Here is a 13,559-nt window from a genome sequence, read left to right on the forward strand (position 1 = left end):
CTTAATCACATTAGCATACGATTATTTGCATTGAACGTACTGTCGACTTTTAATACTGTCGACTTGTCAGGATCTAACCAATTGCAAAATTTTTACAATGCAGAGAAATTTAGGAGATTTTTAGTCAACTGAAATTATAAAATTTTCAAATTTATACGAAAAAAGTTTCAAAATATCTAAAAAAATAAAAGAAGTACTTTCGCAATAGGTTTCATGTTGATTAATTGCCATATACGTAAATTGTTAGCCAGAGACCAATTTGTGAAAGTGACTTCGAAACAACAGGAAGGCTAAACAAAATTAAAGTGTTTTTGCCAATCAAAGAACAATAAAAAGCAAGGGGTTTTCATCTGTAACCAATGTGATTTAATCCAATCGGGCATTGAGTCCGATTTAAACTTGAAAATACTTGGATTCAATCATTATTGGCTATAACAGAAGTAACCCATCAACAACCATGTTCAGTGGCAAAGAAACCGAACAAACTAAGAAATCACCAAAAATGTCAATTTTGGGGCCATTGGGAGATGACTTAGCTTGTGAATCAAAGTGTAAAAAACCAAAATTGGATCAGCATGCGAATGATATGAAAGTGGCTTTTTCGTTGAGTGCCATTGAAGAGATGAAACAGAGAGTTGACGAGGACAACAATATAGAAAAATTAGATAAGCAGCTCCGTCAGTTTCAAGTAATTGATGAAGTTGGTTCCAATAGTGAGGAAGACGATGGTAAGTAGGTTGTACACTTGCATACATTTGAAAAGTTGATCATATTCATTAAGTTATCACAAACAGCACATCAAATTAGAAGTATACCATCTAAACTCATTATGTGACACTTTCCATTTTTTTATTTATTTATTTTTTTTTATCTTAAATCAACAAAAAGTCGTTTATCTTATTTTAACGGAGGCAAGATAATGTTTTTAACTCTTTTGCATTTCTCCTTTATTTAGTAAGTATAAGAAAAGAAGACGGTATTTTTAACTCTCAGCGTTAGCGATTTTTAAGCTTTTAGTTGTTTTGATAAAACGTAAGGCCCGAGAAGATTTGTTGCAAGTTGTCCTATTTTTGATTTTAAAGCATGTCAGAGATCAGTTCATATTTAATTTAAAGTTATTAAATAAAACAAAATGCGTATGTTACCAATTTTACGTTTGGACATCATTTCGAATGCAAATCAGAAAGCAGGTGAATAGATCGCGGGTAATGCCTGTTGATGACAAAATATGTTCTTAACATTATTTAACCTTTCGGCTTATGTAACTAAAACCATTTACTTACATAAAAATGATGCGTTTTTATTGCACACATTCTCCAAGTCATAATTACTGTGCGATGCATACTTCTGGTTAAAATAGTCAAAGCGGAATAACGGAAACTCCTCCACGGATGGAATTTTATGTTAATTCAATTCTATCATTCTATTTTCCTTCACTATTATATTTGTTGCTCTATAGTGTGTGCAAGCTTAGCCAAATGCATATGTATTTTGTTTTCTACCGAAACATTTTTTATTTTCACAATTTTTTTAAATTAAACTTAGACAATTTTAGCGAAAATGGTGATACGAATCGCCAGAATGGCGAAGCTGATAACGAAGAGTACGAGTCTACGGATCTAGATTTGGACGATGAAGAAATTGAGCATTTACTTGATGAAAACTTGCCAGACGATCTGAAAGCGCCGAAAAAGCCTAAATATGAAGAACGTTTCAAAACTGTTTTAGAAGGTAAAAGCCGCCCTTTTAAGTCATTTGAAATGTGTTCGAAAATTGAAAAATTGATTTCATTGTTAGAAAAGCGACATAATCATTTTGAAGTTCTACCAGAAGGTTGGGTCCAAGTAACTCATAACAGTGGCATGCCTTTGTATTTACATCGAAAAACACGGGTAATCTCTACATCCAGGCCTTATTTTTTGGGTACCGGAAGTGCAAGGGTTAGTTCTTAATGAAAGAATGATGATCAAGCTTAAAATTTGTCGTTTTATCTATAAAAGAAACATGCCATACCGGTTGGTTCGATTCCATGCCTTAATTATCGTCGCGCTCTGGATGAAGAAACTGAAGCGGAATTACAAAAATCTCAGGAATTAGTTAAAAGTAATGAAATTATCGCCTCAGAAGTTATTCCAGCTGAAATCAATAAGTGTCCGTTCGAGTTTTCAACCAATAACGTTGTCGAGGATAACAACAGCGAAGGCATCCATGATAATGTATCAGTGGCAATTAATGTTAGAGAATCGGTAGCGCCGAAAGTGAAAGCGACGGCAAACTCCACGGAGAAGGATAAATTGCGTAAACTTGTGCCAGCTGCCAAAATTATAACTGTCCATGAGAACATTCAAAAGGAATCTCTTACACCCGATCAGTTTAATGAGTACTGTAGAAGACTTTTCAAATTTCGTGTAATTCGAGTTTTACGTTTCCGATCTTGGAATGCTAGGCGAAAATTTACAAAAAATCGTAAACACCTCAAAAATATACAGCGTCCTACTTTGCCGGACGGCACAAAACTTATCAAATTTCCAATATTAGTACCCACGGGAGAAGCTAACGCGAATCCGCGTACACGTAAAGAGTGGATTATGAATCCTAGTGGTAAAAGTTATGTTTGCATTCTGCACGAATACGTGCAACATGCCTTAAAAAAACAACCGACTTACGAGTTTAAAGAATTGCAAAATGCTGCAACTCCTTATTCGGCCACAGTTTCTATAAATGATCTGAAATATGGCACTGGCTATGGTACGAGCAAGAGACAAGCGAAATCAGAAGCTGCTCGTGAAACTCTTGAAATACTTATACCGGAAATGAAAGATAAGATAACTGGAGTTAAACAGGATAAAAGTGCAGTCGCTAAAAGTAACCAAAAGGACTTGTCGGTAAGTATTAAGAAACGATGTTTTTATTAGACTCATTGATTACATAATTGCGTGCGTTTAGGTTTTTGATGACATCAAAATAGAAGATCCTCGCGTAGCCGAATTTTGCAATAAAACAACGGAGCCATCACCGCATGCCATTCTTTTAACATGTTTGCAAAGGAATTTCGGCTTAGGGGATGATGTGCATATAAACTATGAGATAAATCGTACCAGTAACAAGAAGAACGAATTCACCATGACTGTGGGTAAACATACAGCCAAAGTATTGTGCAAAAATAAACGCGAAGGCAAGCAGTTGGCATCCCAGGCTATATTACAGGTAAGAGGATCTAATTGCTATGTAACAATCGTACTGTCAAGTGAACTGGAAACGAAAACATCCAAAAGGCTGTTGATGTCTAAAAAAATTTGAAAAAATTGCAGTAGAGATGATCGTTAAGCTCCTTTATACAAATATTGCTTTATATATGAGAAGATGAGAGAATTCAGTTTGCGTAATCGGACAGACCGACGAAGAATCTAATTTTCCCTGATCTCACAAGTAATTAAAATCGTCAAAGCTATTCTTTGTTAAGGTTCCACAGCTGTCGAACTCGTTACCACTCCATATCCAAATTTTTGTTAGTCCGAGTAGATTTAAAGTAGCTATAAAGGCCTTTTGTAATCTACAACTGCATCTGGATTTTGGCTTTATTTCTTATATTGTACAATACTACTATGTTATCTGTATCTCTACTTGTACTGTTCTTCGTGACTGGCCCGAAAGAGACTCTATAGTCAGATATGGCAGAAAAATTAATAATTATAGTAATGATTATTATTGTATAATTGAATTGTCATTAAAAATTATTATTATTAATTAATAAGCTAAGTAAACTAAACATGTTAACAAATACTTACAACAAAGCTTGAGATATCATTTATGTGATTCAGTGTACTGTGTTTTTTTCATTTCCCACATTCTGTGTTTCTTTTAAATAAATTAATTTTTATTTGTTTTACTAGATCTTACATCCTCACATCAAAACTTGGGGCTCTTTGTTGCGTTTGTATGGCAACAATTCAATCAAAACTTTTAAAGAGAAAAAAATGGAAGAACAAGAAATTACAGTTCTGCAAAGTAAAGCTGCCATCAATCAACCTAATTATGCCATTTTAAATAAATTGAAAGCGGAAATGTTGAAATTGGCCGAAAAAAATAAATCGGTACAAAGCAAAGGTACCTTCGTACCGCCAAACGATATCGATTTACCTTCATCGTCCGGTTCGAATTTAAATAACGTCGATCTCTAAGAGAACAAAAACTAATACACGCACGAAGAATAAAATAATCTTTCAAGTTTTATATAGTAAATAATTAAAAAGAACGCATTTAGAACAACTTATACGTCGAACAAAAACCGTCATTATAAGGTGTCAATATTCGATTTTTTTTTTCTCAAATTTAAGCAAATTGTTTTGTATATCATACATTATTGCGTGGTTGAACAAATAACTTTAAACTAAGTAAATCGCGAGATCGCCTTATGGTTTGTTTTCAAAGTTTTTCAAATTGTGAATAAAACTGCTGAGAACTATTGCCCGTTTTTTGTATTTAACTTTTTTTTCACCCCAATTGGTCTATAAAAGCAAACGCAGAGATATAAAACAAATAAATAATGCAATATTTCCTTCAAGTTGCGATTTGCGTCTATAACTTTTAATCGTTTATAGCGTTATTTATTTAACGCCTATTCCTTACCTTGTTACCTTATCCAAAAAGTATCGAGATAAAAAGTTTCACCTTCCAATGGCAATATTACTAGTAATGGAGTTTGTAGAAAATCATATTTTCCATTAACAATATTATAATATAATAATGAATGAAATATTTTGGTACTCTTATATCGTGGTTAGCTACTTAAAATGCTTGCAACATTAAAGTTTTAAATTTTGAAGTTTTTACTAAAATTATTTGTCAACAAGATTTCATTTACTTATTTAAATCAAATAAAAGTCACCTGTATTCAAAAATTTAAATGAGTAAAAAAAGCAAGTAAAGAAGTTAATTTACATTTTTTAAGTTAAATTGTCGTTTCATGTTTGCTTACAGTATTTACTTAATTTTAATTTCACTTAGTCAATTTGTCAATATATAACGATACAATTTTTTTAATAAAAAACAAAAAAAAATGCAATATTACAATATTCTTTAAGGTCGCAAAGATTTTGTATGGCAATGCTATGTGGAGGGTTTATTTTTTAAGAGAAAGAAAGAAAGAGAGAAAGAGAGATATGGCAGAAAATAAACGGAATGAACTGAGAATAAATAGAGATAACAAAATAGCAATAAATTAATAGCATCAGTGCTTAGAGATTTTTGGTTTTGAGCAGCAAAACATTGTGAAAATTCGCAAACAATTTGTTAAATAAATAAATAATACAGCAAAAGCCTTAACATAACACAGTAGTTAAATCTGAAAAATTTAATCTAATTTAAAGAAAAAACTACTACTGCTCTGCTCTGCTTTTCTGGATTGCATTTTATTGCCAAGAACAAGGGATTTCGTTAAGAGTGTTCGGCAAGAACAGTAAGTTGAGTTAACTTTTTACTTTTACTCTTTAATTATTATTTATATTCATTCATAAGTTATTTTAATATTAATATCAAAGGCTAATTATTTAATAAAACCTACTTTTCTTTCGGAGGTTTTGATGGTCTTCCAAATCTGTATGTTTTAAGTCGTGCACATAAAATATGTACGGGTATATGTGTGCCTACATCGTCTGCGAAATAAAGGCAATCGTATTTGTACGTCGTCAGAATTCTTTATCTTGCCTGCCTTGTTGTGGTAAAGTTTGGTTATTTGTGATGTAAGGTAGATATTGTACACACGATTCTTCTTTTTTATTTAATAATTATACAAATTGTGAAAAACTTATGCCTTCACATCACATGTTAGTATGTATTGGAATGTACGCGTAGTCAGGATTCGTGTCGATTAGAAATCTATTTGCAAGACGGCTTAATGTTAAAAGGCGCATTTCTGGCGTAGAAAATTAACAGTTTCTTTTTCACATGCTCATTCCCTGTAAAGAAACTTATCCGAAAACTATAATTTATTGTAAATAGCTTTAAGGTTATTAGAAGGAACCGACCTATTTACAATACGATATGAACTTGTTACGTCGCAAACGTTAGCATATATAGAGTACGCAGAATCTCTAAAAAATAATTAGTAATTTCTTTTAGCCTCAGCTCAGAACTGGCGTTTTTACTTTCCCAAAAATAGAAATTTTAACTTGAAAAAGTTTATTTATTTACAATATCATTTGTGCCATTAAAATCATTGTATATGATTTTATTTTAAATGAATTCTGTCATGAGAAGAAATATTCTAAAAGAAAAAATTTATTATTAAATCAGTAAAAAAAATTTTCTGGTGGGCACAGTTTCTTAATTGCTGCAAAATTTAACAAAACGGAAACTTAATATCCACTCTACAAGTTTAATAATTTATCCTTTGGTAACACTTTAGTTTTCGCTGCCCCTTTGATATTTGCAAACAATTTATTAACTAAAGAAATAATACAGAGGAAGTCTTCGCACAATACTATCAAATAGTAAAATATTTAAATTTAATCTTATTTAACGAAACCGTTTCCTTGGGTTGACTTTATGGCCAAGAACAAGGGAGTTCTTTACAACGTTTCAAATGAGAAATGTCTAAGAACCATAAGTTGAGTTACTTTTTCTTTTCTTCTCTTAATGTTAGCATCAAAGGCAAATTTTTTAAATAAAATTTACTTTTCTTTTTGAGGTTTTGAGACTTTTCCACTTTTATACGTTTTGAGTCGTGCGTACGACAATGTGTGTACTAAACTCGTCTGCGAGAAAAGCGTTTTCGCATTTGTACCTCGCCCTTTATAATGTCTCGGAATCTTTTATAATGTCTGTCATGATTGTGGTGAAAATTAATTGGTAGATACGATTTATAACTCGTAAGAAAAAAATTCAAAAGCGAAATCTCATTGCTTATTATTATATTATTTTATATATTGTTTTGGATAATTATAAAATGTCTATATAAATAAAGACAACTCCATATCTGCTTCAACAGTTTCGCAAACAAGTCAACTTGGGCGCATTCCCAAAACAGTGAGGTTGTACTTTGTTTGTTGGTATGTTTTTCTTTTCTATGTGCATATATATGGAAATTAAAATAATTTTTTATTTTTCCTATAAAATAATTAACTAAAATCATTTTCATACGAATCTTAATGGAGCAACTTGTTAAAGCTTTCGAATTATTATTCTCTAATATCCTTGCAAAATTCGCAACTGAAAATCCCATAAATTATTTATATTCCTGATCGATATACAATACAACGTTCCTGTGACAGCTACTAGCCGTAAAGTGCTTATTAGACGCTTGGAAGCTGCTATTTCTCGCAAATTATATTCAACTAGTAAAGAGGTTAATCGTCGTACTATACATGTTTGTACGTTCGAAGTCTTGAAAGACATGAAGTGCGCGTAATAGGTATTTCTTTGGAAATGCAATGCTTGGCATGGTTTCGAAATAAGCTGTTGCTTGAAAAAAATTTACAATTCCATGTATTTTTAGTAGTAACTCGTATCTTGTGGCACAGAGCTCCTAAGGATCGGTCTAAAAATGTTTAAGTTAAGTCACGAATAAGAAGAAGAGACTTGCGACAGTATGTGCGCAAGATTCACTCGAAGACAAATAATTGAATATAATTCTGTGTAAACCGATTTTCAAATTAACTAAAACTGCTAAGCTATAAAATTATCGATTTAGTCAAAACAACAAAAATGCCGAAAATGTTATCTAAAATACGTTATTGTGGCAAGAACACATTCATAACAATAAAAGTTTATGAGGAAATCCAGAGAATCATAACGTATATATCAATCATATGCAGTTACCTGGTTAATCTATTTTTAAATGAAAGATTTCAATTTACCTTAAAAATATTGAAGCTCTCTCTCTCTCTCTCTCTCTTCTTGTAAATATATCTAGGTGTCGAACAAATTTAAGTGATTCGGGGGAGTTGAGACTGCGATTTGTAAATTTCGTAGTTTACTATCGGTCGGTCTATAATAATAAAATTTTAGAAAAATGTAGTTCATTGGGGAAAAAAGTTCCAATTTTAAAAATTGACTTGTAGAATGTGATTCTTAGGATTTAAAATGTACAAGTCTTAATCGACCAAAAGTTTGATACTGGCTAGAAGCAGTTTCACCATATAACAAGAAAAATCAAAACATTTTGATGGAATTCATTATTCAGTTTATATAAAGGTAGGCGTACGCCCTTCAATATAAAATCTACTTGTTTTGAACTGGCCTAAGATTTTGACAAAACGCGGCGATGAATTAATTATAAATGGAATGGATTTATTCCTGATCACATGACCAGTTGACAGCGAAGTGCTGTTTCTTCTCGAAAAACTTGAAGCTCTTACTTTTGAACATATATGTAATGTGATATGCGGGCTTTTTATTTTGTGCTTTAATGTGTAGAAGCAGAAGTATCTTCACCGTTGCTTTTCGCCTGCTCTTGAATGCACTTAACAGTCAATAGACGATTGCTTTCGATACAACAGAGGTCTTGCGAGGCTTTCCCAGCCATCCTTAATTTTTACCAGAAACGTTTGTTCTAATTAAAAACGTATTTTTAATCACGACATGAAATTATTTTTAATAATTTCCTTTCTTTCTTAAGGAACGTCACTTGGACCATCGCAACGTACAATTAGTTGAGTATTTCACAAAAACCTTTTAAGCGCTAGTACGGTCTACAAATCATTTTGATATTTTGTCGATAACAGTGCACGTAACAGATATTAGTGTGGAAGATATTTTTCATACATAAATCGTCTGAATAAATCAAAGAGAATATAAAGCTAAACGATATGAATATAAAAATGGCTTGAACAATATCTACACAATAACTCTTATAGCCACTGCTATTTACAGCTCTTTGATTTGTTAGTTAATCTAAGTTATGTTTAATTGGAATTAAAGCTTTGTATTAGCTGCATATTGATTTCTTTTTCTAATCCTCGTGAGCTTACGAGTTTTTTTTACAAAGACACCGCAGTGCTTTTGTTCATTGTGGGTCGGTCGTTCAGAAATGATGTGTTCAAACCGACAATTGCAAAGTATGTCTGTACTTGCGTTATTGGGAAATTTCTTCGTTGTCTATTCAACTCAAAATCTTTATCAATTTCCAACTTGCAGCTCCACCTCTTTTGACTGTGTAAGAGAAGCACTCGGAATCTTCTGTTCTGCGTTTCATAAAGAACTACTAAGGAACTACTGGAGTAATTGTCTTAATTGGCTCATTAATTGGTTTAATTGGTTTCATTGTAGATTATCAATGAGTGGTTATTCTAACTTTTGCTTAATGATAAGATATATGCAAAAAAGGGCTAGGTATAAAAAATATGTGTAAAATTACAGCGTAGTTGTATTGTTGCCTTTCATTATATGAGAAACCTTTCTGAAAATGTTTTTAGGTACCAGCATTATAGGCTCAAAGTATGGTGTTCTCAGTCGGTTTCGTTTTATTTGATTTTCTTAAATTTAGGTTTTTCATATATATTGAGTTCTTGATTAACATCCTCAACTTTTACGCCTGCCTGGTAATATGCTTAGAATTTTTTCCTTCAATGCTTTTACGTGCATCGGTGGCAAATGTTTAAAGGAATATTTCTTCAAAGGTTTACTTTCCTTTTCAGCCGTATCTGCTTCAACGTTTCCATCACAAATCCAATGCCTTGATGAAGGCAGTGGTGGTGGTCTTGGCGGCAAAGCTCCCTCACATTGATCTAAAATGTGATAATTATTGATTATTTTTCTCTTTTTGAACTCATTCTTTTTTTTTTGATTGAAAATAATAAATAGCGTCTTTGTACATTACGCCGAATTTTAAAAATATTTAAAGTTCTCTGTCTAGAACTGCACTTTATGAGTCTACATACACACATCGTAAAAATTGATATAAAAGAAGAGAATTTGGTCAAGCTGAAGCCTTCCCAAGCTTTCAATAAAATTTGAGGGACCTATAAAATGAAAATTTGTCCACATTTTTTTTAATAACTTGCAACTTACAAGAGGTATCTATATTTGTAGATAAACATTTATGAACATTATCTAACCTTTATCTATCTACAGTGCAAAACATTGATCGATTGTTGTGCTGGCTTCCCCGCAGACTTTATCCGGAGACATGTTATGAAAATGAATGCAAGCGAAGGCAAACAAAAAATATATTCCGATGGAATTTAAGTTGTTCGTCATTTTGCATTGCTATAGTCCATTGTCTTTTAATTATTACGTGAATTAACTTGACGGTACATTTGAAGCTCCCTTCGCAAAGCTGTTTAGTATTAGTAAGCATTATTAGTCGACTGTGAGCTCGTGGTTAGAGGTATACATGGAGCAAAATTACCTCTTAATTTCTCTTCAGACGTCGGCGCTACCGAATTATCGATGCGTTGTTCCTTTACGTAGGCGGCAACAATGCGCTTCCTTCTCGGAGTTTGGAAGTAGCTTGCGGCGGCGCCGGTATACATAAAGTATGGAGCTTCGTTTTCAGAATTTGCATCATTGCGAATACTAACTGGTGGACATAGTATCTTCTCACCTTGATGAGTACTGCTATTTCTACGTAGATTTTCTTCATTAAAAGCGGTAACCATCGCGAGGGCCTTTTCTTGGCTGTGTCCCAAATCACTTGCAATTACTTCGATATCTTGTTCTTTACCACGTTTGTGAACAGTCTTTGGTGTGTGTATTTCGAATTCAATTTTAATATTTTTGATAGACTGTTGTGATTCGGACGAATTGATTTCATTAATACTAACATTACTTATGTTTACTCTTCCATTATGGTGACTATTTTGAACAAAAGGTTGTGACAATCTTTTTTTCTCGGACTCAACAAAAAGTGTCGGCGAAGGTTCACGATTGCGTTCAGAGTTTGGCGAGTTATTTTCTAAATTAGTTGCATTGTTTTCCCTTGCCTCTATACTTCGCACGTTTTGAGAATTCTGATGAATATAATTAAAGATATCGTATTCTTTCAGACGATTTATAAAATTGCATCGGAGTTTCCCTTCAAGATATTCCATTAAACATTTTATCACGCTTGGTCTGGTAACGGTCTCTTCTACGCCCTCACATGATGTTTGCTGAAACGTATCTTCTTGTCTCTCGTAAGGACCGCGGTTATACTCGCTGGATGTGTTGGAGCGATTTCTTTGACATGCGTCGAATTCTCTGTTTAGAGATTCACAACTATTTTCTCTTTCGTTGATGTCCTTTCTGACGTACTGTCGATGTGCGGAATTTTGTTTACTGCATTCAACGCATTGAGTTGAACAGAATGTTTGTTGCCCATTTTTGATACAAACTGAACGACATCCAAGCGAATAACTACTTCGTTCTCTTACGGGTTGTGCAAAGTATTGCGTTTGATGGTTCTCGTCGCGTGAGTTCTTGGCTTTTTTCCAATTTTCGAAATTATTCTCATATCCTTTTGCTTCTTCGTGGTTAAGAGAAACATAGCGCCTGTTTCCAGGGGGTATCTCATCTTTTACATTCTGTGGAATATATTTATAAGTATGGAATTCATCGCACCGGTTTCCACCATTGTCATGTCTACAAAGCCGATGTACGCTTCGTTTCATTATATTCATGTCATCCATTGTTGAATGCGGCGAGTAGTCATATTCCTTGTAAAAGTCGCGTGACCGTCCATCATTTTGTTTGTTTGTTGCTGAATAACAAGATTCTTGATTATGTTGGTATTTATTGTTTGAAGTTTCGGCAAGCATTTCATCTTTACCAAGTTGTTTTCGAATTTCCATCTCTTGAGGAGAGCGTTTCATTCGCTCTCTTGAGTAATACATTCGAGGCATTCGATTGCTTGAATGAGGCTCATTATCGAGATCCCAATGATTTTCTCTATGTAATTCATCTTGTGTTCGCGTTGCGTCATAGATTCGTTCTTTTCTCATTTCATCAATTGAAGTACCCCGGTTGCAAACGCGCATAAAATAAGTCGAGCAATTATTTGCCACGTCATACCCTTGCATCATCTCTGCGGGCTGCGAAAAACGTGGTTGCTCTCTTCTGCACTGGCAAGAGTGACAAAAAGTTGCCATTTCTTGAGAAGTACCTGGAATAGGATGATCTTCCCTCCGTTGTTGCGGCACATGATAGAGAAGAGCGGGTGGGGGATAAGTTTTCGTTTCAATTAACATTTCTTTGCTACCGTACTCAGTCGTGCGGTAGTCCGTTTGCGTGGTCACATCTTCATTGGTCTTGTCGATTGCTTTGTAATTATTACTTACATGTAATTTATGGTGTTCTAAATTCCCGGATTGAGTTTCTTTGTCTTTCATTAAAATTGTTTCCGCTTCCTCCGTTTGCTCTTTTCCATTGCTTTGCTTAGCGTCTATATATTGATTTCGTTCTGTTTCGACATAACTGGGTCTGGTTCTAGCGTATCTAGTTTTTTCTTCCTCTTTCTCACCGTTCGACGTAAGCAATCCTTTTTGAGCTACGGTGTTATCAACAAAGATGTTCAGTTTATCTTCCGATAAAGTCGTTTCAGCGTCCCTACTTTGCCTTCTTTCTTTCTGCTCAACTTTGCTTGTTGACGTTTCTTCGACTTTCGTGATTCCTCTGTCCCTCTCACCAGTAGCTTTAAGTAACGTGTCTTGCTTTTCAATTACATCTATCGTCTGTCGTTCTAATGATGTATTTTGCTCTTCATTTCCCCTTTCAATGAGTGATGTTACTGCTGGCTTTATTCCTTTAAGCTTTTTCTTTCCTTTTAGCGCATTCTGCATTAAGTAAAGAGGCGGACATTCCCCTTCTTCAATGGTTGATGTGATTGCATCCTTGGTTTTTGCACTGTCTTTCCCAACATTGTATCGTAGGCCATCGAAGATTTCTTCTTCTGCTTTTTTACCCTCTTCCGTTGTTAATCCGTTTTCGTCTTTATTTACACTTTGTTTTTTAATCACTTCCTCGTCTAATATTGCTGTATCTGCGGTCCTTCTTTTATCTTGCTCCTCGCTACTTACAACTAACGCATCGTCGTTCTCAGTAGCATCATAGGCGTCCAATAGTACCGTTCCAATATCTTTCACTTCCTCCTCTCCTTTCTTGTCGTCTTTTGTTGACACTTTCAGGGGAACTACTTCAACATCTTCATGTTTTTCTGTCTGTTCCTCGATGCCGTTCGTTTTTAATATAGTGCCTTCTATGCTGCCAGATCGGTGTTGATCAATATCTACATGATTGATTAAGTATTCATCTGTTTGAGTCTTCCTGCTCTCTCGTGTGAGTAACTCGTTCGTATTTTCCGTAGCATCTGTTAGATTTGTATCGTTATCCTCTAAAGAATTTGCTCTGAGGATTTCAACATCTGCCTTCTCTTTCTTAACGTTATTAACAGTAGAACTGTCCCTTTTTTCTTCATTCGCTTCTGTTTCATTTTCCTTAAAACTTGTTTTCTCTCCGCTTTGCTCACTATTTCCCTCTTCATAGGTGCTTCTCTTGGCACGATTTCGTTCGTCGTTACCATTCTGGTTATCATTATTATCAGTAGAGAAATCCTTTCCGTTTTCGTTTCCGGTTTCGTCCCTTAC

At 34.0% G+C, this 13,559-nt stretch overlaps 3 protein-coding genes across 4 annotated transcripts in view; 2 read left to right on the forward strand and 1 right to left on the reverse strand.

Annotated features, from left to right (window-relative positions):
- The first annotated feature begins 145 nt into the window (after nt 1-145).
- Nucleotides 146-4,749, forward strand: LOC119639522 (microprocessor complex subunit DGCR8). Of its 2 annotated transcripts, none has more exons than XM_038036954.1 (6): nt 146-728; nt 1,546-1,731; nt 1,798-1,940; nt 2,001-2,885; nt 2,947-3,207; nt 3,894-4,749. In XM_038036954.1, the coding sequence occupies exons 1-6, from the start codon at nt 458-460 to the stop codon at nt 4,179-4,181; spliced, it is 2,034 nt and encodes a 677-aa protein (XP_037892882.1). In that variant the 5' UTR covers nt 146-457; the 3' UTR covers nt 4,182-4,749. The 2 variants fall into 2 exon arrangements, with proteins under 2 accessions (XP_037892882.1, XP_037892884.1); XM_038036956.1 differs by lacking the exon at nt 146-728 and adding an exon at nt 1,111-1,190 and having other exon boundaries at nt 3,894-4,745.
- Nucleotides 4,750-5,108: 359 nt separating this feature from the next.
- Nucleotides 5,109-13,559, forward strand: part of LOC119639177 (protein kinase C-binding protein 1) — a 25,191-nt gene continuing 16,740 nt past the window's right edge. The window contains exon 1 of the mRNA XM_038036439.1: nt 5,109-5,458. The gene's annotated coding sequence lies outside the window, so the exon portion shown is untranslated. The remainder of the gene's footprint in view (nt 5,459-13,559) is intronic.
- LOC119639342 overlaps nt 9,520-13,559 on the reverse strand; it is a 5,875-nt gene continuing 1,835 nt past the window's right edge. Inside the window, exons 3-4 of the mRNA XM_038036646.1 lie at nt 10,349-13,496; nt 9,520-9,725 (exon numbers count right to left, since the gene is read on the reverse strand). Of these exons, the coding sequence (XP_037892574.1) occupies nt 9,520-9,725; nt 10,349-13,496 (3,354 nt within the window). The remainder of the gene's footprint in view (nt 9,726-10,348; nt 13,497-13,559) is intronic.

This window comes from Glossina fuscipes, unplaced genomic scaffold (assembly GCF_014805625.2).
Source record: "Glossina fuscipes isolate IAEA_lab_2018 unplaced genomic scaffold, Yale_Gfus_2 112, whole genome shotgun sequence".
NCBI lineage: Eukaryota > Metazoa > Arthropoda > Insecta > Diptera > Glossinidae > Glossina > Glossina fuscipes.

Bases quoted from the DNA above. Each gene is read 5' to 3' on its own strand.
- LOC119639522 (XM_038036954.1), top strand. From the start codon at position 458: ATGTTCAGTGGCAAAGAAACCGAACAAACTAAGAAATCACCAAAAATG. The intron at 1,732-1,797 runs GTAAAAGCCGCC...TTTCATTGTTAG, and splicing joins TTTCAAAACTGTTTTAGAAG to AAAAGCGACATAATCATTTT. The intron at 1,941-2,000 runs GTTAGTTCTTAA...TATCTATAAAAG, and splicing joins TGGGTACCGGAAGTGCAAGG to AAACATGCCATACCGGTTGG.